The sequence below is a fragment of the Rhizopus delemar genome, genomic scaffold (genome assembly GCF_000149305.1).
Source record: "Rhizopus delemar RA 99-880 supercont3.7 genomic scaffold, whole genome shotgun sequence".
Taxonomy (NCBI): domain Eukaryota; kingdom Fungi; phylum Mucoromycota; class Mucoromycetes; order Mucorales; family Rhizopodaceae; genus Rhizopus; species Rhizopus delemar.
In genome coordinates, this window is record NW_027137833.1 from 2,619,703 (window position 1) to 2,644,684 (window position 24,982).

General features: G+C 33.1%; 9 protein-coding genes and 1 non-coding gene across 10 annotated transcripts; 4 read left to right on the forward strand and 6 right to left on the reverse strand.

Annotated features, from left to right (window-relative positions):
- Nucleotides 1–1,012: 1,012 nt before the first annotated feature.
- Nucleotides 1,013–2,140, reverse strand: RO3G_10209 (uncharacterized protein; the record flags this gene model as incomplete). The annotated part of the gene is made up of 2 exons (XM_067664794.1): nucleotides 1,013–1,906; nucleotides 1,958–2,140. 2 exons carry the CDS (start codon nucleotides 2,138–2,140, stop codon nucleotides 1,013–1,015), a joined length of 1,077 nt encoding a protein of 358 aa, XP_067520895.1.
- Nucleotides 2,141–5,851: 3,711 nt separating this feature from the next.
- RO3G_10210 (uncharacterized protein) lies at nucleotides 5,852–6,076 on the forward strand (the record flags this gene model as incomplete). The annotated part of the gene is made up of 2 exons (XM_067664795.1): nucleotides 5,852–5,949; nucleotides 6,043–6,076. 2 exons carry the CDS (start codon nucleotides 5,852–5,854, stop codon nucleotides 6,074–6,076), a joined length of 132 nt encoding a protein of 43 aa, XP_067520896.1.
- Nucleotides 6,077–7,455: 1,379 nt separating this feature from the next.
- RO3G_10211 (uncharacterized protein) lies at nucleotides 7,456–7,929 on the reverse strand (the record flags this gene model as incomplete). The annotated part of the gene is made up of 4 exons (XM_067664796.1): nucleotides 7,456–7,591; nucleotides 7,638–7,678; nucleotides 7,789–7,839; nucleotides 7,870–7,929. The coding sequence occupies 4 exons, from the start codon at nucleotides 7,927–7,929 to the stop codon at nucleotides 7,456–7,458; spliced, it is 288 nt and encodes a 95-aa protein (XP_067520897.1).
- Nucleotides 7,930–9,566: 1,637 nt separating this feature from the next.
- Nucleotides 9,567–10,024, forward strand: RO3G_10212 (uncharacterized protein; the record flags this gene model as incomplete). The annotated part of the gene is made up of 2 exons (XM_067664797.1): nucleotides 9,567–9,673; nucleotides 9,733–10,024. The coding sequence occupies 2 exons, from the start codon at nucleotides 9,567–9,569 to the stop codon at nucleotides 10,022–10,024; spliced, it is 399 nt and encodes a 132-aa protein (XP_067520898.1).
- Nucleotides 10,025–12,176: 2,152 nt separating this feature from the next.
- On the reverse strand, nucleotides 12,177–12,806 carry RO3G_10213 (uncharacterized protein; the record flags this gene model as incomplete). The annotated part of the gene is made up of 2 exons (XM_067664798.1): nucleotides 12,177–12,359; nucleotides 12,417–12,806. The coding sequence occupies 2 exons, from the start codon at nucleotides 12,804–12,806 to the stop codon at nucleotides 12,177–12,179; spliced, it is 573 nt and encodes a 190-aa protein (XP_067520899.1).
- Nucleotides 12,807–13,775: 969 nt separating this feature from the next.
- Nucleotides 13,776–13,996, forward strand: RO3G_10214 (uncharacterized protein; the record flags this gene model as incomplete). The annotated part of the gene is made up of 2 exons (XM_067664799.1): nucleotides 13,776–13,797; nucleotides 13,854–13,996. The coding sequence occupies 2 exons, from the start codon at nucleotides 13,776–13,778 to the stop codon at nucleotides 13,994–13,996; spliced, it is 165 nt and encodes a 54-aa protein (XP_067520900.1).
- Nucleotides 13,997–14,982: 986 nt separating this feature from the next.
- On the reverse strand, nucleotides 14,983–15,699 carry RO3G_10215 (uncharacterized protein; the record flags this gene model as incomplete). The annotated part of the gene is made up of 3 exons (XM_067664800.1): nucleotides 14,983–15,002; nucleotides 15,263–15,452; nucleotides 15,691–15,699. 3 exons carry the CDS (start codon nucleotides 15,697–15,699, stop codon nucleotides 14,983–14,985), a joined length of 219 nt encoding a protein of 72 aa, XP_067520901.1.
- Nucleotides 15,700–20,581: 4,882 nt separating this feature from the next.
- On the reverse strand, nucleotides 20,582–20,663 carry RO3G_19113. Its single transcript has one exon. It is a non-coding gene; the product is annotated as a tRNA-Ser (tRNA).
- Nucleotides 20,664–21,742: 1,079 nt separating this feature from the next.
- On the reverse strand, nucleotides 21,743–22,125 carry RO3G_10216 (uncharacterized protein; the record flags this gene model as incomplete). The annotated part of the gene is made up of 3 exons (XM_067664801.1): nucleotides 21,743–21,752; nucleotides 21,812–21,883; nucleotides 22,004–22,125. The coding sequence occupies 3 exons, from the start codon at nucleotides 22,123–22,125 to the stop codon at nucleotides 21,743–21,745; spliced, it is 204 nt and encodes a 67-aa protein (XP_067520902.1).
- A 116-nt stretch (nucleotides 22,126–22,241) lies between these two features.
- On the forward strand, nucleotides 22,242–24,891 carry RO3G_10217 (uncharacterized protein; the record flags this gene model as incomplete). Its single annotated transcript, XM_067664802.1, has 3 exons — nucleotides 22,242–22,296; nucleotides 22,371–23,699; nucleotides 23,768–24,891. The coding sequence occupies 3 exons, from the start codon at nucleotides 22,242–22,244 to the stop codon at nucleotides 24,889–24,891; spliced, it is 2,508 nt and encodes an 835-aa protein (XP_067520903.1).
- Between the last annotated feature and the right edge of the window lie 91 nt (nucleotides 24,892–24,982).

Here is a 24,982-nt window from a genome sequence, read left to right on the forward strand (position 1 = left end):
ATAATTTACACTAAGTCATTCACTTTTTCAAAAACTAATTTGTTCATTTCTTAAAAATTCGCTAAAAGAGTTTTTTATTCTCATTCTTTGTTTCATCCGTCTCAAAATACAGTGCTTTCGATGTCACTCTGCAGATTCACTATAACCGATTTTGCGCTTTTATCAAGTTAATTTACCCCTCCCTCTTTTTTTTTAATGTTTGGAAGACAACTGCAGCTCATTGCCGAGTTTTCGCATAAATTTGGCAGATTTTAATACGCTTGACAGTTAAATGTGGGTAAAGTTGAATGATAACGGAGACAGGTGAGTATTTGATCTAAAATGATCTAATTTGGTCTAATCCACGACTGAATTGTCTGCTATTATCACTGTGTTTTTTTTTGTATGTGATTTTAGTTGTGAATGTTTTTTAGTGTAAATACCACTTTTATTTATGTATATTTGTTACTTCAGCTATCTTAGTTTCTTATTATTAGTTGTAACACGCTTGGAAGACGTTTTATATGGCTGTTGATCGTATTTTATTTTATTCTTATCATAAAAGCAGCATGTTATACTTATTTTTCGATGTAATTCAAAATTTATTGCTGTCCCAAACCCACTCACTACATTCTTTTTAACGTTCAATGAACCAATAATCTATCTGTAGACTCTACCGACTGCAAACATGAATTGAAATTGCTCCGACTACATAATTACACTGCTATAGAAGAAGGCATTCTATTCTGTAATAAAAATGCATATATCCAAACTGAATGCCACTATCACCACTGACACCACAAACAGAAAAAAGAGGAGAGGAGTAAATTAAGCTTGACAAAAGCGCAAATTAGTTACAGTAAATCCATAGAGTGGCATCAGAAGCACTGTATTTTGAGACGGACGAGCATAGGAAGGGAATTGATCAAATCTGTAGCTTTTTTTGGACAGTGTTGAGCCGAATTACTGTATACAAAGGAAGAAAAGGCCAAGCTTTTTATTATATAAAATATACAAATAAATTAAATGGAATTTATAATACAAAAAGTAGAGTTAAGAAACTAATAGTAATAGTATAAGACACCAAAGAAGGCGTGAATTTGTAAGATGAAGATGCAGTAGTAGTAGATACAGTTGAAGTAGAAGGTGAATGAGCAGGCCCACCTGTGACCTTAACCAAAGAAGGAGAAGGATTAGAAGATGATCCAGCTAAACCATTCGGTGGATTCCAATATTCCAGTCTTGGTTGCGTCATCTGTTGACCCTTGATACGATATCCAAGCGCGGCCATGGTTTGTAGTAGCTTAGGACCGAGAGGACTTGAAGGAAAGGTCTTTGCGAGTTGACTCAAGGACACACCCCGATTGGCCATATAGACCATAAGATACTCTGTTGAATTAATATCATAGGATGAATCAACGTGAGAGAGAGAAGATCCTGAATTGAACGGTTTGAGCGAACTCTCGAGCCAAAGAACTTGTTGACGATCAATGGCAATCATCAGGTCTTTGGCTGTCACTGTCTTTTGGTAAAGATCAGCTGCGGCCCGATAAGCATCGGAGGAACACCATGCATTGCTTAGGTCAAGAGCACTTTGAAAGACGATATTGGAGTTGTAAAATTTGTTGAGTTGGGTAGTGATGGCAGAAAGAGGCTGCATATTACCAGTGTGAATTAATTTGTCAAAAGGAAATTCAAGAAATCCCCAAAAAGGAAAGGGTGAAGCATAGTTGCTAAAGATTGGATTTTGGTTGATGGCAGAAAGTAGCATGGGCGTTATAAAATGATTGAGATCGTCAACAAGTGGTGCAAAACTTTTATAGAGATTGTCGGACCACGAAGACATGAAACCAAGACCATGGATGAGTTCATGAATGACATTTCTTAAAAAGTCGATCTGATCATCTTCGATTGAATGAGGATCATTCTATACTTAGTGTGTAAATATATATAACTAAGTATACAAATGAGAACTTACAATAAAGTACCAATTAACGTCACTGTTGAATTGTGCATTAATGTCATAATGAGCCCAGTTGGGTTTCACAGGCAAATTAGTAAATTGCTTTAATAATGCCTGAGGATACATTCTAGTCATATTATCTGATTTGTCTGTCATGATATAAGATATAGTCGGAAAGGATTGTCCAATGGCAGCCATGGTGTTTTGAGGATGATGAGTATTTGAAGATAAACGAAAAGAGCTATAAGTTGCATTGACAATCAGCGAGCTTTCAAACTGAAATACAGAAGATATAATCTCGGTTGCTGCCTTTAGTGTTGCTCGTACACCACTACACACATTTTCACTTGCTTTACAATTCAAATCAAATGTCATATCATAATTTTGGGTTATTGTTGAAGCATTACTGTTTGTAGCTAATGATGATATAGGTCGAGTAGAAAACTTTTTACAATTCCTCAAAGAAGAATTTGTGTGATGATAAACACAATATAAATCTGAAGCTAAGGCAGTATTAATAAAACATGTTATTATCACTGCCCAATTCAATGAAAGCAACATGTACAAAAATAATAAAAAATGGAATAGAAAAAAAAAAGTTACACTGGCTCTTTTGAATTAACACATCGGACATATAATTTAGTGTCCTGCCAAGACATTATTTTTATTCTTTTTTCCTTAGTCGGCTATAATCGATCCAATACGGTGTTTCCTGTCTCAATTGGAGATTTGTTTAAAAATATAAATTTTTATTCTTTCGAATCAAAATTTGTTAAAAAAGGAAACTTCTTTTAATTGTCTATTTAAAAATAATTTGGTCAATCAATTCAAATTAAATTAATCATTTCTTTGAACAATAAGTTCCTAGCAACCCTCAATTTCATGCTGATGTCTGACTAAAAAAGGTTATGATCGAGTTATAACCTAAATTTAGAATTTGATTTCCCTATGACCTTCTTCGACCTTCTTTTTTTTTGATACCACATTTTTAGCTGGTCACCATAAGAAACACTTTTAATGGCAGGGCTTAAACCCACAAACGAACAAACAGAAGACAACCATGGAGATTGGAACTAGTGCCACCAGACGAGAGATTAATCCAACAGAAAGAACTTGACCACTTTGCCAGAGGACTTTGCTCCTATTCGACCGCCTTAATAATACCATGTGTTTTCTCCGCCTTCTTATTTCAGTATATGTGTGAAATAGGCGAGTTATGTCTCTCAATTAATAAAACTAACGAAAAAGTCAAACAATCGATGAGTCTCTTGAACCTCTTTATTGAATAAGGACGAGAGAAAGAGCCCATCCATTTTTTTTTTTAAAACAAGTTATAAACTTTGATAAAGGTAAGTCTACAGACCCAAAATGAACGATTTCCTTCCTTTTTCCTAAATCTACAATTGAACTACTAAACAGGAGCACCAATTATAGCGAATTTAATCAACGTCTTCAAAGATTATAGAGAAAGAGGGGAAAAAAAAAACATTCAAAAATTCATCAAGTTACGAAAAATGCGATTTCGCGGGACCTGCAAAATAGCAGGACGATTTTATAAATTTGCAGAGGCGGGACTGCTGGAGTTGCTCTAACTGTCAGGAATTAGAAAAAGTATGAATATCAATCATATCTTATTTTTATATTTAAAATACTAACTTCAATAAAGTTACCTATTATTCTGAAAAAAGCAGTTTCCATGAAAGAACTCATATACAAATTATTCCTTCGGTTTCAACTAGGCTCTTTTTTAGACATCCGTCGCCTATCTCCCTGTTATTTCAAACATTTTGTTTGTGCAGTGGAGGATTGACCATGCTCATTGTGACCTAGTCAATTGTAGAGGTAGACTTCGACACTCATTCAACCTATGCTCCTTATCTCTGACGCGTCTCCGACCTATGCTCCTTCATTTACTACTCTCAAATCAGATTGTTTGAATTTGCTGTGCAGCACGATTTTTGTCAGGTTCTTGTTGTTTCTCAGTATTTTAGGTGCCTGAAAAGAAATGGTTTTAGTGTAGCCCATTTGCCCTAGTGGTGTACTTCAGGAGCGGCACCCTGGTAGCCTCATTAGTGCCATCCCCCTCAAAACATTTCATGTTAACTATTACATCAACCAAATATATATTCACTAATTGTCTTTCTCTTTCCTCATCTTATTTATCTCGTTTTATGACCAACTACTACGTTCTCGTATTACCAAATATTCGTACCACTCCCACAGTCTTCCTGTTCGCTCATTATGACAGCTTGAGAGCTATAAATAAAACTCTGTTCATTTATTTTTTAAATGTCTATCAAAGTCTTTGCTTGGTAACAGTTATAGTCAAGTAAAATTTGAGATTTTCGAGAGTTTATAACAGCTGTAAAAAAAAACTATAAGATGTATTAATAGCCTGTTGAACAGTAGGATGATTATGTCTCAAAAAACCTTCTCGAAATAAAAAGTAATTTCGCCATAGGAAAGCCTAATGCAGCTATAATCCTGTATGTATACCAGAAACGATATTTTTCACATCCTGTGGAGATGCTATTGGTGAACGTCCTTAAACAAATACACCAGAATGCAGTTTTTAATGAAAGGACGGGCTCTCCACATACTTGTACATATTATAAAAAAAGCTTCCTTGGATCTCTATTTGATTCACACTTCATTTAAAAAAAAAGCTATCTTTTTATGAGTTAGCTTTATTGGTCAATTGTCAAATATATGTTATGGGAGCATTACATTAAAAACAATAGTACCTACTACGTATACAATTTCCTACTAAGCTTAATAGTCACCCACTTAAAACCATAAAATCTATTCTTTTAACAACAATTTTATAATATCTTCATTTCTTTCCATATAATATACCCCTTATGCGTATCCCAATTTACCCAAATGTTGAAGCCTTCATAAAGCTAAAAAGTAACATAAATACGAAAAGCAGCAACAGCAAGAAGAAGAAGCGGCAGCAGCACGCAGTAATTTTGGAGGTCAAGTTAAAGAAAAAAAAGGTACAGTAGTCGCTCTATTGAAGGGTAGTCAAAATTTTTGGAATGTCCCACCCTTAAATAGAACATACCCTTAAATCGAAATTCGTAGCTGTTGAAAAATTGAAATCACTTAATATGTATTGTAGCTACATTATAGACATGTTTGTACAACATGTCTCCACATAGGCCACTGTCGGTTGGTATAAACTTGGTAATTGTGTAAGGCCATTAACAAATCAAAACTTGCTTAAGACATGATCAAAGTTGCTGGAAGGATAATATACAAGTCGTAGACTCAAAATAATTTTGATAAGAACAAATAGATGATATAATAAAAGTTATTCTCTTTGTGTAGATTCTATTTATAAAGAAATGTCTAATAATAAACGTGTACGTCTTTCTTTCTCAAAAATTGAGCTTTTGGATCAAAATGTTACTGGCCAGCTTAATCAAACATTCTCAAAAATACTGAAACGTTATATAGTAATATTAATGTTGTCAATAATGGCAAAAGTCTAAAAACAACATGCTATCCTCAACTTGATGAAGTAGTAAAGTTTGCTGCAGACATGAACAATAACAATCTGCCAGTCAATCGAGGCTCAATCCCTCGGTATGTAATACCTATTACTTGAGTAAAATATAGAATCCTTGAAAATGAAATTCCATTTTCTTCTGGATGGCTCACCAAACTTTTTAAACGAATTGGAGTAAAATGCAAGCTAATGCATGGTGAAAGTGCCTCGGTAGACATCACTTCTGAAAGCATCCAGAACGAATTGAGGGAGATAGAAGAACTTCTTGGGCCATATGATCCTGTAGATATCATGAACTTTGATGAAACAGAAGAAAATGATAATACAGAGGAAAGTGAGCAGTGTGTCGATATAGTAGAATGTAAAAAACAAGAGAAGCCTATGAAACTATTCTCATGGACGAAGTTCCTTTGGGCGATCTTGATCGTAAATTACATCGCCGAATTCGAATGAGATTGGTTGACTCTTGTGCTGAATTGAATAAGTCAAAAGAGTAAACAGATCTTTGATCTTATTTTACAAAGTAAAAAAATTATTGTTAGAGTGCTCCAAAAAACCATTACTAATAAAACATTTTTCTATTTAGTGGTAAAAAATATTTAGGCTGCATCCTTAAATAGAAGAGTGGTATTTATGCTGGGGACCTATGCCGTTCTTTAGGATAAACCATAAATAGAAAATACCCTTAAATCAGACACCCTTAAATAGAGCGACTGTTGTAATGTGAACTATGTGTCAATAATGAAACAGAAGAACCCAAGTTTTTAGAAGGTGTAAAACGGAAGGATACAGCAGAAGAGAAGAATAACAAAAGATCAGCCAAACGGGCGCTTAATTTCCGTGTTGTAACAACAGACGTATCATGTAAATCTTGTGGTGAAAGCAGGCATTCATCTGCGAGAAGCAAGCAATGCAAAAACCATAATTACACAATACAAGAAGTAATTGGAAACAAGGTCGGTCTCAATTATCAAAGATACACAGTATCCGTACCACTTTGATCTTTGATCCCCATATCAGGTGATGCGTTTAACAATATCCTGGAAAAAAAAATCAAGAGTTTGTCAATGTTCATTAGAAATGTGATGTATAAGGCACAGTTCTTTATAAACTACTATATCCCTCAATACCCAGATGGCTTGCCGAACGAATTTTTTCAACAAAACTTTTGGTATTCTTTATGTCGACTTATAAATGAAAGCATTTCAATTGATGGCTTCAAACAAAAATACTCTTCTCATATTCCTTATCTTGAAGAAGTATGGAATGAACTCAGCGGCCTTGAAGGTATCAGTATGGTAGTAAAAAAAGAAGGTCTTGCCAACTATGGCCAAGTATTACCGACCGCATGCGAAAGTGTTGCAACTTGTTACACCAATTTTTATATAGAAAACTTTGAAAATGTTGTTAGTAGCTATTTCATATACATGATTCGTAAAGAATTTCAGGTACATGAACTGAAGCGTTATCTATAACCATAGGAGACCCTTTTATTTAGGAAGCTCATTCCTAATATCCGATGTACCATCAATAAATCACATATAATAATCAGCTGAAATCGGCCAATTTTCTTCGGGCTTCTTTCTCTTTATATCCCCATACATTTTTTTTAATATTCCCTAGTTCTTTCCAATTCATATTGACGACGTTTACTATAGAAATTGCATAAAGAACAGTGCATGGTACAGCTTTTATCGATAGGAAATATAACTACAGCTAGTGAACCACGATGGTAACAAGCTCTTTCACGGTGCATCTTCATATCAAACAATGATTCATCATAAACACACAATTTTGAAAGCCACATATTCCTTTTTGTAGCCATTTTTCAACCCAAATCGCATGAGCTATCAGATTTCTCTCGTTATTCTTGGCAATAGGATGACGCTTTACGGATTTGATACTAGGATTGCATTCATCATTTATAAATTTTGCCACTTTTAATCCAGAATAGCTTTGGGTTAAACCTTCAGAGTTATCCAGATAATCATTAGGTTGATCATTGAATAAACTGACAGGTCTGTTTGAGATGCATTTTGTTTTTTGAAATCGTATCATCTACTTGTCTCCATTTGTGTACAGTGTCATGTTTAATATCTGCAGCTTTAGCAGCACCCTTTGACTTTGTAGGTTTTCTTTTAAAAAATAAAGTATCGTTTGCAGCCTTTGTGTATGTTGTACTCTGTAACCTTCTTCTTAATATAGACTTCCTTCATAACAGCCTATACAATTTGCAAGCTCAAAACCCTGTTTTTTTTATGCTTTTAATGTACTTGTAAAGATTTGCCAAACTGAATAATCAAAACGACAGATTCTCAATAGAATTCATTACTTTGTTACAAACTTCATCTAAAATATATCCTCTTCCACCTTTGCAAAAGAACTTTTAGATTGTTTGTAATGTTTCTTTTACTTTTTTTTTCACCACATATTGAATTTTGCATGTCTTTGGTAAACCAGCATAAGTTGTCATGAAACAATAAAAGGATTTGTACTACAAGTCAACCATATCCTTTCATCAGCCAATGAAATCATCCTTACAAGGTCACATGTGAAGAGATAGACAAGACGCTATTTTAAATTGGTGTGGTCAAGCCTTTTTCTCAATGACAGAGTAGATCTCTAAAGCATACAAGCTCTTGTAGGCCATACACACACATTTTTCTTTGCTCCTTTTATTTGTAGGTCTTTTGAAAACAAAAGAAGATGTGTATACAGTTCACCTTCAAGTCTTTCTAAAAGCCTTCCAACCCATTTTATTAAGTTTTTTTTTTTATTGGGTTTATAACATTTGCAATGATAAGAACCTTTTATTGAGCAGCTGTTTAACAGCACATTTTATTCAGCATGAAAATCTTTTATTGGTCGTACAATTTTTTTTTATTTCAACTCCCCAGTTTTTATAGTTTCTAACGCGAAACATTGTATTCATTTCCTTTTCTTATTTGATGTTGGATAAAATTTTGTTTCAAATTCAGAACATTCTATCTTTGACAATTCGGTAGATTTTTAAAATCAGATTCTTTATTTTTGCTACTTTGTTTATTCATAAAAGTAAACAAAAGAAGCCTTTGTTATGTTTATTAAATGTATGATACGCTTGCATCAGACTTATCCTTAATGAGATAAATCATTTGAATGGAAATCATCTTTTCAAAATTGGGTTCCTGACAATAAAGAGATTATATTAAGATGTAAACATTTGATAGAGTCAAGATGCTACTATTTATGATGATCAAAAGTGATAACACAAAGAGTTCAAGGTTGATTTATTGTTGGGATAACAAGAGAGAATTCACGAGCATAACATTCATTATGACATCTCTGTAACAAATTCACAAAGTATCATCCCAGTAGACTAAAACCCTAATGAGGTTCTAGAAGGTACTAATAAAAGAAGAATAAAGAATGATGCTGATGTAAACAGAGCATCAGTTATGCATATACAAAAGTATTCCTTTTGTAGGCTTTTCTTATTGTAATCAATCTATTAAGAACTCAGTCTATTGTTCTGTCTTGAACAGTTCACTTACTAGAACCTGATGTGTCCCTTTTCGTTGATTGGACCAAATGTGTAATGATCAAACAAGATTGAGCAAGGAGCCATCATCCACCCAAATTACCAAAAAAGGCAATTATATCAAAGGCATTTGGAATACTTTCCTTAACAGAGATTGTGTTGAAATCATTTTGCTTTTGAGTCATTTATGTTTTTATATTTCTTTATTAATCTTTTAGACATGAGTTAATTTATCAACAAGTCTTATACTTGCTTATAATTTTATTAAAATAAATAATACATTCTTTTATCCACATAATAATCAAGTCGAATTGATCTTTTTCATCTGGTATAAACATGTAGAATAAGGAAGAATATTCTTCCTTTTTTTTCCTTTTTCAGAAATTTTTTTATTCTTACGATGAGATCGAATGGAACATGAAAGAATTAAAGGGGGGTGGGAGTGAAACTATAAAGTTGAATTTTTATTCGATCTTTAAAATGTGTAAAAAACGCCGATGTAAATAACTTTTTTTTTTGTTCCTTTTTTATAAAAAAAATTCTTTTATTTTCCTTTTCTCTCTCTCTCTCGCTCTTTTATTATTATTTCTATGGATAAGACTTTAATTGATTATGACAAGAACTTGGAGGAATTAGAACGTCAAAGAGAAAATCTTAAAGTTGTCATGCAACGCATGGGTCAAGAATGGGAAGAGAGGTTTGTGAATTCAGAAAATGTCAAAAAAATAAAATATTAATCTCTCTTTTTTAATATAGTGGAGCAGGTATTGGATGGTTAGGTTCACTTGATATACCAACAGATAACAGTAATATAAAGCAGCAGCAACAACCACAACCACAGTTACTTCCTAATGTATTACAACCAACGACGGGTCCATCGCCTGAATATCTTCAATCATTACTTCATATGAATGAAGCTCTGCTGGCTCAGAGTCTTGCTAACAATCCAACTCCCATGTTATCTCCTTCAAAGGAAGAAGAGACCCTCACAGATATTTCATCACCACTAACTACACCGAATGATAATGAACAACAAAAGATACCCTAGATTGTTACTAAACTTTTCTTTATAATAAAAGTTTTGAATTGTAAGAACCTTCTAGAAACCTTATTTTATACATCAACTTCCTTTTTTTAAAACAAACATGACATGATTGTTTGAATACGTAAAACAATTCCCATTCGCTCCCAAACCACTGGCTTCCTCTCAATGACAAGGAATTTTATACCAAAAAAGGAATCAAGTTACACATTCATCATATGTTTTCATGGATTATACGATCAGCGCATTATTATTCAACTGCTTTTTTGTTTTTACATCTGCGTTTCGTTGAATCCTAATTTACATGTCTCTTTTTGCATTGATTTGCATAAGCAACGAATACATAAAAGAATAGACTCTGCTTTTTATTCATTTTTATTCCCTTTCCTTATGTAGGCTTATTGGTCAAGCACCTTTCAAATCGGTCAACGGGAATGTCAAATAAAGTTCTCTGAAGGGTGACGAATACGCACAATGTCAAAATATTTTTTTTTGAGTTTTCTTTATCGTTCGATTCACTTTGCTTCACTTTGTCCTTTCTCCAGAACAAAGTGACTCAGTGGCATGAAGCTCATGTAAGAGTAAAGTGAAGAGTTAGACAGAGGTTTATCCCTTGTTATCGATCAATTCTTTGCAATTCACGTCAAGTATGAATAGATACATTACTCATTATGACATAAACCCCTTTCATTTTCTAGTATTCAACCATCTAAACCAACATTTTTTTTAATAAAGTTTGAGTAATGTGCTGTATTGCATCTGCTGCAAGAGTCTCGAATAAAAGTAGTATGCTCAAGTAATTCAACTCTCTTTAAAGAGGAAGATTCAATTATCTTAAATAATAGAGTACCTTTCTATATGTCTTGTCTAAAATGGTTTTTGTGCATTTTTTAATCAATTGAGTGTATTACTTTAATGCAACTTTTTAGATTTTTTTTTATGGTTAATTGAATGCATAAATTTACAAACCCAAAAAACTAGTTTTGCAAATGAGTCTATTGAGCACAAGTGCTTTTAATTTGTATACCAAAACAACCAAAGATTGCTTGAAACGAACGTTGGCAATGTCGATAAGGAATTTATCATTCGGCCCTTGGATTATTTTCATGCATATTTAAAAAGCAAACAAAAAAGACACAAAGTAGTGTAACCCTAAAAACTTCACTGGTTCAAATACCAAAAAAAAACATGAATATCAGTCATGATGTCTTGATGTATTTGAATGTATCGGCAAGTAATAGCACTTGTAATATTTTAATAGTAGTTTCCATTTTCCTTCAATAAAACTGAAAATTAAACAACCTATAGAAAAGGAGAAAGCAGGATGAGATAAACAAAGCAAGTGACTGGAAATATTAAAATGATGATGTCTTTTCCTCAAAGGGCTTCATTAGTTATACTAGCCTTGTAAATAGGCATTGATAGATTCCCAACGTAAATACAAATATGCTTGAGCTAGTTCATGAAAAAATGGCCAAAGTTATTGCTTTTATATAAAAAATAGGCGGATAAACAGCATTGTCCACATGCACGTGATACAGTGTAGCAATCCTTACCAAGTAATACTGTAGCATACTGTATCATCATCCTTGATAAGTCCAATGATAGTAGAAAACCAATCAGGATGCGAGAAAAATTAGATGTTTTTCTTGGGTCTGTATTTGGGAATTTCTTTTTATATTTGCTGTTCCATGTATCTTTAATTTCTAGAATGACCTCAATTTGCTAAGAGCCATCTTTGCTTTTTGATTCCAATTTGCTTTTTCATTAGACAAAGCACATCGTTAATCATTGTTGAGCCCATGACGTTTTCTAATGGCTTTTATAATACAGTATTCTCTTATCATATTACTCAATCTCTTATCACAAATATTCTGTTAAAATGAGAATGAAAAGTGATTATCAGTTCTTTTCATTATTTTAGTCTGTTTCATTCTTATATGAACAATATTATAAGATGAAAAGTAACCACTGTGACGAAAAAGACAATTTTACATCTATTAGATAATCCATTCAAACCCACTTTACATACTTGACGCGTCAAATATCTAACGATATGACTTTAATAAACAAGAATTAGTCAGTGCAGTTTATTGAAACTCTATTTCTTATTTCAACAACTAGAGAGATTTTTTTAAACTTTTATTCAAATAATTTATTAAATAAGCAAGTAAGTGAACAAAGCAGTCATGAAAGTAAAAGCGCCCCCAACAGGCATGGATGATGCACTGCTTGTTGTTGTTGTTGTCGTGCTGTTACTTGTAGTACTTGATCCGTCAGCATTAACACAAGCGCTTGTATTGAAGTTAGGAGCAGAGCTTGAAAAAACAACATCAACACACTTTAAAAAAGTTAGAAAATCATACACAAAAAGATATTTTCCTTTTTTTTTTTATACCTGATACAATAATCCATCACCACCATTATAGACAACTTGAAGGGTGGTACTTGTTCCATTTTTGATACTATCCGTCAATTGAAGAGGCAAGCATGCAGCTTGAGGGTAGCTGCGGCTGCCTTTACCGACTTGAACAGTACTGTTACCAGTAATGGCATTGATTTCATAGCTATAAGAGGTGTGACCAGAATTGATTTCGATGAATGCATTTTGAAGAGGGAAAACAACGCGCTCAGAGCTGGCCGTATTGAATCCACCACAAGGAGAAATGGGTTCTTGGTCTTCATTGAAACCGCGAGAGGAAGGATAAGTCATTGTAAAGTGAGCAAGACCCATGCTTTGAAGGGCAATTAAACCAATACAAAGCACTTGGATAACACGAGAGTACATTTTTTTTCTATTAAAAAAGGAAAGAGGAATGAAAAAGGGTTAAAAAAAAATACTTTTTTAAACCACTGAGATATTTTAGCTCTTGGCTCACTCTTGATTGGCTCTATTTTTTTCTGTTTGATAAGTTACTCAAAAAAAGACAAAATCTTTTAGAATCTGATAATTGGGTACTTTGGGTAAACTAAACTTTCCTTGTGAGGTTTTTTTTTTTTCTATTTGATATGACTCATGGATTTTGTGAAAAATTCTAGGATCCTTCTATTTGCATCTTACAGTCATAACAGTCCTTTTTTCAGCAAAGACCTAATGGCTCTGGATGGATATAGTCTCTATATAGCATGATGTTCGATTCAAGAATGAGTTTTTAAATTGCCTATTTCAATTCACCAAGGGTAAACTAAAAAAAAAAAATTTACGCAAAGAAAAATGAAGTAAAGACAACCTTGCTGCTAATACGCTTTTTAGTTTACCATAAAATAATGGAAAACACCATTTATGATTTAAATATATAATTATAGGAGACGAGTATTTTTTATACAACATACTGTTGCTATAATTTTATTTTTGTATCGAACTTTGAGATAATTTGGGACTTTTAATATTATTTGAGTAATAAATTACCACAGAGGAAATATTAGTATTGAATTGTATACTGCATGTATACCAGAGTTTGCTAACATTATTCGACTAGTGACACATTGGAGGATGGATTTAATTCTAGAGTTGGCGTCGATTCTTGAAGGAACTAATGACAATATGTGTATAAAATACCCTGGCTGTTTTGAATCTCTTTTTTGAGTTTCTTTAAACTATTCAATTCAATAAATTGTGTCATGCTGATTGCATTTTTCTCTAGCTTGAACCTAATTGATGGCCTTAGTAACCCGTTAACATACAAAACGCCAGAATGTACAGCAGCAGCAGCTCTTGCTATTGTGTTTCATCTAAATAACCTCTTTATGGGCAAAAATGACATCATTGGCTTTCAATGGTAAAGTTACAAGAGAAACAATCGACTAATTTCTTCTTACTAACTTAGATTTGAAGTTCAAACAGGTGTGACAAATAGTACTGAATGGGGTGGTATTGGTTTTAGCTTTAGCAATCAAAAATTCACACCAGTGTTGGTAGGTTTTCTGGAGAATTCAATCACAATGACTCTGAAACGAAGAAGGAACCAGCTCTATTGAAGGTATCTGAAGCAATCAAACTCATTAAATACACCTCTGCTATAAAAGACTTGAACCTTCTAATCTCTGTGTTGATTGTCAGATCTTTGGTAAGTAATTTTAATTTGATCAATATTCTTATTTACTGAATACTCTGTTTAATAACATATGCCTTCCATAAATATGATGGCTTATTTTGAATTTGTGATTAAATTCAATAATGATATGTATGCTTAAGAAAACTGTGTGGTCATGCCTGTTTCTAAAACACCAAGACTTTTACGGGTCCTTTTTACAAAGGTACAAAAGATATTTGAATGGCGAAAGACTGTCCTTGATTTAATAAAGATTGCTAAACAAAATAAAATCTATCATTGACTATGCTCCTAATTAAAGAAAAAAAAGGCTTTCCTTTTCATTTTCTATTTATGATATCATGATAATCATTTATAAACAATAACTATAAAAAATATCTTAGTGGCTAAATATTTATAAGAAATAAATCTCCATTTGTTGTAATATCTTTACTGATTACTTGTACCAATTTTACCAGAGTACATTACATACCTTGGATCAGAATGAGCGATTTAAGTGCTGTTGTATAATGGAAAAAATAATAAAGAAAAAAAGTAGAAACAAAAATCAGGAAACAGTTTGTGTTCTTTTTGAGACTGATCTTTATTTCAGTTTAACTTAAAGTAAAAATTATTCTAATTGAAGGCAGGTATTTATATCTTATTGAGTGAGTGGCTTGATATCTTCTATTGTCATCATTCTTGCAATCTTCAGGTACTTTAGCCAGTGTCATCTCTAATTATGATTATGAAAACTTTTCATTTGTTCTTTTGTATGTCTGTCATAGATTATCTTTTCATTCTGGGAATTTCGCACTGGTTTGAATAACGTTATATTACGTGTTATTTCAATTATGTGAAAGATTAGCAATATTCCTGGCATTGGATTGGATTTTGTTATTTTAGTTGATACTTCTTCTTATTAAATAACGTTCATGAATACAATACATATTCTAAAAGAACATGTTTAATTGAAATTGATTGTATGATCTTGTTTAAATAAACTTATATTTTAGTTTAATTATGGTTTTGTATTAAGACTTATATTTATTAATGTCAACTACAATCAGTTACTGTTCTACAACATAATCCCCTCCCAGGTATGATCAATACCGTTTAGATCTTTTACGTCTACCTTGGCTCTTATTCTTCTCATTAATTGTTGTGGAAAAGTAGCTGGTTCCTTTTAAGTCTATTGATATTTTACGTTTACTTGACTGAGGATTAGACTCCTTGTTTGTATTGTTTGATGTTTCTTTTTTATCAAGAATTTTATATTTTGTTTTAATGTCTTCAGGTACAATACCAATTCTTTGCCAATATTCAGTTATGAATTTAAGATCTGCAAAGTGAGATGCAGGCTCCCAGGTATCTTCACTCTCATCATAACCTTTCCACCTACACTTATAAATATATTTTTCTTTAACTTTTTTTATGTGCTAAGATGGCTTCAACTTGATAGAATTTATTTGAAGATATTACTTCATCCTGTGATATCATCTTGAGTGCGGATGGTGGGTAGTTTTTAGGTAATAAATCTCCTTTTTCATCTTCAAGCACATATGATCCACCTTGGGTGGTCCTTTTAACTTTATAAGGTCTCTCATATGGGGCATCAAGCTTATTTGTTTTATAACTTACTGTTACCATTACATAACTATTTTCGGGGATTGATACAAGTTTATGTGACGCATCAAATTTTTCCTTTTGTTTGTTTGTTATTATTACGAAGGTTGACGAAGAAGACTCAAAAAATGTGGTAACAACCTCAAATGCCACGCTTTATTTTCCTTTTTTGTAAATAATATATACAGTAGGTGAAAAAAGTGTTGCAACCTTAATTCAATTCTCGCTTAATTCTATGTTCCGGATAAACTAATGCACAGAAGCTTCTTTCCTGTTAAAGCATAAAAGTACCTCCTGTTGTACGTATATTAATGCTATTAAAATGACTTGTGTTATGCTAGTTGAGGAGGAAAGGCTTACGATATGTGAAAAATTCCATATTCCGATTTTTGCAAAAAAGTGACATTTTTATTAAGAAGCTGTGTGCTCTTCTTTTGCCTTAATAACAGCTTCAGTTCTTAGTTGCATGGTGCCAACGTATTGTTTGCAAAGATAGATAATAAACTTGTTCCATCCCACATCAACATTTTCCCATAGATAATCAACATCATACATATGTGTGTCATAAGTGTTGATTTGAAGTTTATGCTGGTGCCAAACGTGCTCTATTGGATACAAGTCTTGTCAGGATTAATTATAGACCCATACACAATATTAGAATCCCTTAACATTCTTTAGTTGAGAGCTTAATAAGTCGAGTTAATTCTTTTATTAAATTACATTCCTCATAATAGTATAAATACCCATAATCTTTTATTAAATAAACATCAGTCAATTATCAAGTATTATTCTCTCTATTAGACTGTCCGTCTATTCCTGTCTTTACTTATCTTTGTCTCGTTCTTACTTATCAACTATCGTAAGTCCTATTTGCAGTTCACACCTTCAAGCCCTTAACGCCACCTTCTCTTGTCCTCTTGTAGTTGTCTATCCAAGCTTCTTAGTTCCTGTCCGGTTCCTTCTCTCTCTCTCCTCTCTGGCTTGACAAAACAACTTCATTACAAGTCTAGACTTTGCATTGGCTAATAGTTAATACATTAGATGTTGGTTACAGCTAAGTATTTGACTGTCAATTTCAACTTCTGTTTAGGGTTCGTAACTAACTAAAGGTAAAATTGAAACTTGTCAAAACTGTGCTACTGTGGCATCTTCATGTATTTGATACCAGCCATTTGCTGGTAAACCTCTGAATTTACAATCCATCGTAAGCTTAACACCTATACCCACCACGGTTTTAGTTACAGGCCTCTACATGAATTATTGCGCACGTAGATGCTTATCTGCAAATTCCAGGTGGTATGGGCGTAAAGCATCGCCTGGTCTTACCCTGTAGTGCTTGACACCGTCAGATGTCTATATACTAATTTTTACTTCATCAGAAAAGACTACTTGTCGCAATGAATCAATATACTAGCTGCGGTACTTTCTGGCCTAAGCTAGCTTTCGTTTCGTATGCTCTTTTGTCAAAAATGGCTTCTTTTTTTCATCTTCGCATGGAAGTTCATTGATTCTAACACGTTAGCTGTCGAACTATGCAATATAGAGAACCCAGGTTCCAATAGCTGTCAATGCATATCTTTAGCTGTCTGTAACTGTCCCCTAATGGTATGGGTTTTGATGTAATTCTTGGTAACATCAGGTACAACAGTGTCAGAATTAATTATAGACCCGTACATAATATTAGAATCCCTTAACATTTTTAGTTGAGAGCTTATGTTTAGGATAGGGGGGTTTTAGGTAAAAGTAGTATAACAACAAAGATAAAGAAATACTGTTAGAACCTGGTATCTCTTTATTAAGTGAAGATAACTAAGATTGAATATATTAAATTCTACATGTAAAAAGTGAGAGTATTTATAGACATGATACGGATAAAGAATTAGGACAGATTTATGATCAACTCGACAGAATAGATGATTGCTATTTCTAATTATTAGTTTAGCCTGTTCCTAGCTTGTATTGTCAATTATGCTATTGGGATGGTTTCAGATAACTCTGGACGTAGGACTATTTAGGAGACGGTACGGATGAATATAAAATCCTCTAGTTCCGTGATTGGATATTACGGCTAATAATAATATCTCAGTTAGGATAAATGTTTACATGACTTAATGATGATCCGGTAAGTAATTGTCATTCCTTATTCAACATGCTCATATCATCAATAAACTATATTACAACCATGTCATATTATTTGACTATGTGAAGTTAATATGAATAAAGCTTAATATAAAAATCTAATCAAGGTCTTTTATTGATCTGTGCTGGGAATAATGTTATAAATGATTCCAAGTTATGTCAACATACTATTCAGGATCATATTTGATTCCTTTTACTAAAATAAAGTGACTATAATCTTATGTATCCTTAACAGTATTCATACGTGTTTGTTTGTATGTTCCTGGATTTAAACTAATTGGAGAGAGAAAAGTCAAATGCTGCTAAAGTTTGCTGCATTGTGTTGTAATAGCTTGTTTTCTATTTATGCCTTGTGTATTTATAGAGTGTTTAAAGTAGTTTCGAATATTGTGGTATTTACACATGTAATAAAGTAATAATATAAGTTACTACGAACAATGGTCCTCCGAATTAGGAATATCGGACATTGTATTACGCCACTTCAAATAAAATCCCGATCCACTCCAGAATATTCTAATAAGTTCCTGGATCAGGATTAATAATTACTTCTTGATAAGAAGATGTTAAACTATGCCAATCATGTAAATAACTCATTGTCTAATATCGATTAATAATCAATAGTCATATACTGTAAATATTAATATTTAGCCGTGATTAGAAAAGTATAAATACCCTCATATTTTTAACTTGAATAAAGAACAATCTACTTTGAGTCTCACTTATTTTTATATTTGTTGATTGACTTTGTTGTGCTCCAAAGATAATCATTGTATAGCAATCAAGCATTATTAACGATTGATAGTGTGAGTATATGGAAATGTAGTTTTATTAATATGTATGTATATCTACCAAAATAGACTGGTGAATGAGGAGCAAGTGCTTATATTAAATTATATAAAGATCTGCATAATAGAATATAACATTTAGCCATCTGCATAAGGCTGTGGGCATTTCGCCATCCGCATAGTACATATATTAATATCTACACTGTGAAAAGTATATAAACTCTGGACATATATTATTAAATAAAATCATATATAATTTTGGGTCCTATTGAAATCTCCATTCTTATTTTTGTGAACAAAACAGACTTAGTACTTTTTATATTATAAAACCTCAAATATCACAAATATAAAGTAAAGTTATATTTGAGTATTTTCTTGATAGGAGTGACCACCAGATCTTGTTTAAAGTAGATCAGTCTTGATATAAAGGTAATAGTAGCTTGATATGAGCTTTAACAGTGATACAATGAAGATATTTGACTTCAAGGGACTCGACTTGTTGTTGATGTTTAGTAAAATAGTAATGATAATAAAAGAGATTTGCGTTGAATGATATTTATTTAAAAATAATCAAAAGTAAAGTATGCCAGAAGTAAGTTTGTCAAAAGTAAGTGAATTAATTGTTTTTGATCAATCCATTGATCAATTACACTGAAACTTGACTTAGAATAATTCATGCTAATAATCGAAACCCTCGTTTAACAAGATACAATATATATATATAACTGCTGATTGCATACAATAAAAGAATAACTTTTTATCTCGTTTAATTTTGGAATAATCTGATAAATCAGTTTTTATAGTTTTTATGAATTTTATAACATTGTAACTTGTTAGTACTTGGGACTTGGCTTGTGTTAAAGTGATGTAGATTTGTTTAAATTGAGGTTTGAAGTCTTGAATGACTTGAGTTTAGGTAACTTGATTGAACGTTTAACAGTTCTTTAGAGTAAATTGTCTTTGAATAGTAACCACCAGATCTTTTTAGATCAATAAGGTTAAGAATAAGATTGTTTGATAAACGATAAAAATAAAAGGGATCTTTCTTGATTTGTGATAACTCGGGTATCAGATCAGAAAGAATAAGTAAAAATAAAAAGAAAAGAAAAGGTTATTGTGATCCAATAAGAAAAGATTGCTTTTTAAGCGCAAGAGGATTTGATTTATTGAATTTATTGGATAATGTTATTTTGTTTAAAAATATTCATCTTATTTATATAAAAATTGGCGTGGCTTATTGTTTGTGTTGTTTGACATCTATGTCGAACGACATCAATGTTGTAATAATTTGGTTTATAGTAGTTTCTCTGTTTGGGAGTGTTGAGTTAAGGTTTAAATAAACAGATTTGGGTGTAATTGATATAAGAGTTGCTTTTATATGAGTCAGATTTGGCTTGATTCGCTTGTTATAGTGACCACCAGATCTTATAAAGTAGATCAGACTGTTTTGATAAAGGTAAAATAAAAAAAAAAAAGATAAAAAGATAAATAAAAGGGGGTTTTACAATGAAGTATGATAGCTTCAAGGGACTTCTTGTTCTTGATGTTAAATAAAATAAGAGATAATTTGCCTCTTTAAAAGAATATTTATTTGATAAAAAGAAAAAGTAAAATAAGAAGTGAAGTAAGTAAGAAGTTAATAAGAAGTGAAGTATTTTTGTGATTATTATTTGGAGTTATTTATATGTTTTTGGATTTTATGCTTTTGTTCTGTTTTTGGTATTTTGGATGGTTGTTATAACATAAGAGGCGGTTGTTGTATAGTGTAAGGTGGTCGTTGCAAACTGTAAGGCGTTCGTTATAAACTGCAACGATTTAAATTCCGCCGTTTTGTTCTTGCGTGTTACAATGTCGCTGGACATCAAAATTATTCTTGTGATCAGCATTGTTCTCTTGATCTAAAATTTCATCATTTGTGCTACAGTAACATTGCCAAAAAAAGAAAATGACACAAAATAAACAACCTCTCACGTATGAGAGAACGTCACCAACAGGATTTGAACCTGTGCGGGCAGAGCCCATATGATTTCTAGTCATACTCCTTAACCACTCGGACATAGTGACTGTATATTTTTGTTACGACCTTCCTAGAGGAAAGCAAACCAATCAGCGGACCATCCACTGCAAATAATGTAGGGGCTTTGACGTAGAATTTTAACAGACCTATCAATCATCAATCCGGAGATTTTATAATTTTTTTATGAGAAACCATTATATCTTGCTGTATTGCACTTTTTTTAATTTTGAAAAAAGATTTAGGTGCGAAAAAAATAAAGAAATTTATTGATATTTTTGTTTTTTTTTGTAGGGTAAGTATTCATAGAGTTATTCATGTTTTAAAAAAGCGTCTTTTTTTTTCAAATGATCTTTTTTTGGAAAGCCTGTTCCCCTCTATCGTTTAAAGGCCGATGTCTTCTTTTTTTTATTTTGCTCAGAAAAATACATATTAGGAAGGCAGTCTGTGGTTTTTAGCTTAGATCATTAGAAATGTGTAACAGAAAGTAACAAAATAGTCGTGTTTGGGAAAAAAAAAGACTTGGTTAAAAAAAAAGACTTGGTAAAAAAAAAAAGACTTGGTAAAAAAAAAGATTTGGTAAAAAAAAGTTTAAGTAAAAAACAGTTTAAGTAAAAAAACAGTTTAAGTAAAAAAAAACAGGGTCTAGCAATAGAAAGTTCATTGTTCAAATGAATACAATAATCTAAGAGCGAATATACTTTATAGAAATGCAAATACTTTTACATTATAAAAAAAGAATACGTGTATATTCTAAAAGAATAAAAAAATAAAGAAGCTCTGCTGACATTTTGTTACAAGGCAGTTATAATTAACAAATACATACAAAACTTTTTGTTTATCAAATAAATATATTGCTTTATTATTTTTTATGACAAATATTGTAAAAGAATATATGCTTTTAAGCTTATACTAGTTTATTACTTACTTTATGTTTGCACATGTGCGTAATTTGCCATTAGCCATTAGCCATTAGCCATTAAAGATGTGGGGCAATGACAACTTTCTTTACCAAAAAGAACTTTTTAGCAACAGGCAACAATATAAGTCTGTTATTCTTATAGTTTCTTTAAGTTGGAAAGAACAACTTTGCTCATGAGGTTCATGTTCGTCATCCGAATGTGTCCCATTAGGAATTTCTAATGTAAAAAAAAAGGACATTAGTTTTAGTCACTATTTTTTTTTCTTATAAACTTACATTTGGCCAGTGCTTGGTCTTTTCTTTTTATCTTCTTTAATTTTGGCATCTAGTCTATTCCATGAAACAAAACTAGGGAGAAAAAAAAAGTTATTTTACTGCCTTATTTCATTGTTTAAGCACCGACTGTTTTTGCAAATTTAGTATTCCTTTTTTATCAGGCACGTTTTTTTTTCTTCCTTATTTCTTTACAAAATACTAAATTCTTTAAAATGAACAACATGAACAACACCAAAATCGCCTGCACTTGTACCGAATGCAGCATGCATCCCGGTGGATTTAGAAGACTCACCAAAAGAACTGTTCTTAGCCATAAGCGTTTAGACAGAATCAGAGGAAGAGGTTTTAGTTTTATTTTTTTTGTATAAAGGCACTCGTGTTAATGTAAAAAAAAAAAAAAATAGAGTCTGGAAGACAATCAACCGAAGTCATGCAACAATCAGCAGCCATCCATGAAACCGAAAGTGAGCATACCACCTTTGAAGGTATATTTTCAGTCAACAAAGCATTTTATATTAGAAAGATTTTATTTATTGAAGTGTATTTTGCAACTTGTTAGACCACATGAATGTTGATGGAGAGGAGGAATTGAGCCACGAAGATCAGCTCAAGCATCTTTTGGTGCTTTACGTGGTTCTTTTCCAAGCAAAGCACCTCTCTGTGCAAGCTGGTGAAGAGTTATTAGCCTTTCTTTCTTTCTTTGTTCGTGCTCTTGGCCATGGCATGGAGATTCCAACAAAGATCTCCACAGCTCGTGCCATGGTCAACTACTCGTCTGCCAGCAGTGGTGTCTCCCGTTTTCTTGTCTGTTCCCTCTGCAGAAGCGTGTACACCATGGGAAGTTTGCATGCCCGACAATGCTCCTACGTCAGGTTTGCAAACAACCCTCACCGCCAAGAACAACCATGTGGTAATCCTCTTTATGTTGGAAGCACCGTCAAGCCTGCCCTTGAATATCCTTACAACTCAACTTTGGAAACCTTAAAGAAGTTTTTTGCTCGTCCTGCCTTCGAGTTTCAAATTGAGCAGTGGAGAAGTAGATCGGTGGAAGAGGATGTTCTTTACGACATTTATGATGGTAGAGTTTGGGGCCAGCTTGCTGACTCAAATGCTCAGCCATTTGTCAACAAAGAAAGGTCGCTGATGGTGTCGTTGAATGTGGACTGGTTCCAGCCTAGTGACGGTATGCACTACTCTTGTGGTGGTGTATACCTAACTATCAACAATCTCCCTAGAAGTTCGAGGATGAAGACTTCCAACATTATCCTCGTTGGCATGATTCCTGGTCCTGGCGAACCCACGGATGACCAAATTCAAAACTTCTTGCGGCCAATGGTGGATGAGTTGATTGTCCTGTACGATGGTGCGGTTATACCCACCTATCAATGCCCAAATGGTGTGCTTGTTCGTGTTGCTTTAATGTCAGTCAACTGTGACATACCTGCAGCACGTAAAGTAGCCGGGTTTATGGGGCAGTCAGCTCATAAGGCTTGTAACAAATGCTCAACTGTCTTTCCAAGAATCAGTACTGGCGCCAATTCATCCAAGCCTGATTTCTCCAACTTTGATGATGAGCATTGGGTAATGAGGGACAGCACCCAGCAAAGACGAGAGGCGTATGACTGGCTGAACGCGACCCATATCACCCAGCAAAAGGCATTGCAGACAAGTACGGGGAGTAAATGGAGCGAGCTTCATCGACTTTGCTATTTTGATGTGGTAAGATTGACAACTGTGGATCCAATGCACAACTTGTTCCTTGGTACACCAAAGAGGATGATTGAAGTTTGGGAAAGCCGTGGTTTGCTTACAGTAAATGATTTCAAGGCAATGGCTGATGAATCAAATTCAATTCTCATTCCTTCTCAATACTGCAAGATCCCTAGATGTATGTAACAAATATAAAAAACTTTAATTTATGTTCAAGCTAACAATTTTTTTTTTTAAAAAAAAAAGCCAAGGTTGAAAGTTCTTTCAGCAATATGAAATCTGACGAGTGGAGAACGTGGTGTGTTGTGCTTTCGCCTTTTCTCTTGAAACAAAAGCTGACAAGAGAGCACTTCGATGTTTGGATGCAGTATGTTGAAGCTGTGAAGTTGGTCACCGGCCCCTTGATTACAGTTGAAGACATAGAAATGGCGCATTCACTTTTTAAGAATTTTGGCAAGTCATGTGTTCAATTGTATGGAAACTCTATGACAACCCCCAATATGCATATGCACATGCATCTGAAGGAATGCTTTTTGGACTTTGGTCCTTCTTATGCCTTTTGGCTTTATGGTTTCGAACGCCTTAATGGTAATATAAAAAATATTAATATTAATTTCAAGACAGGCTTCGAAACAACCTATGCCATTATGTTTACACAAAATGTTCATACGCAAGACCTCATACATTCATTACATTCATTCATTAACACAAACAACGAAGATATGCTCCTATTGGTGAAATCGATAGAAGAGATAGGCGAGGTTACGAGTGACGAGAGTGGTTTAACGCCATTTGACTACTCTCGTTTCATAGACGGGCCTAGTTTATTCAATTCGACGATCACTGGTAGTGAGCCTCTACCACCATCATCCTTTCCTTTAAAATTCAACAAGAAAACAGAACTTATATGCCATGAGCATTGTGATGCTTTAAAAAATTACTATATGAACACCTATGCACCTATGATAACAAATACATACATTGATACCACCATACACTCATTCAAAAAAATCACTTTGCTTGGACAGCTTTATCAGCCAGCAAGTGCAAATTCATTATCATCATCACCATCATCATTCATTCAGGCCATTGTCGACAATCAACTGCGCATTGGTCAAATATCATATTTTTTTACTCATTCATTTGGTAACAACACTCATTACTTTGCATTTGTCAATTGGTACAGTCATGCGTCCCAACATTTCCCCTCCTTTGATGGTACTGGCATCCAAGTGTGGAAGAACCAGTATGAACCTGTGTCAAGACAAAACATACTTCCGATTCATCGCATTTACAATCCTGTTGCTGTCAAGCCTTACATTGACAATCATATTCTCACTCTCTCTCTTCCAAGAAAGATTTATATGTAGCAAATATGAGAAACAATTCAATCATTTATCATTATTTTTATCATTATCATTATTATTATTTTATATATTTTACTAAAGAATCATTCAATAG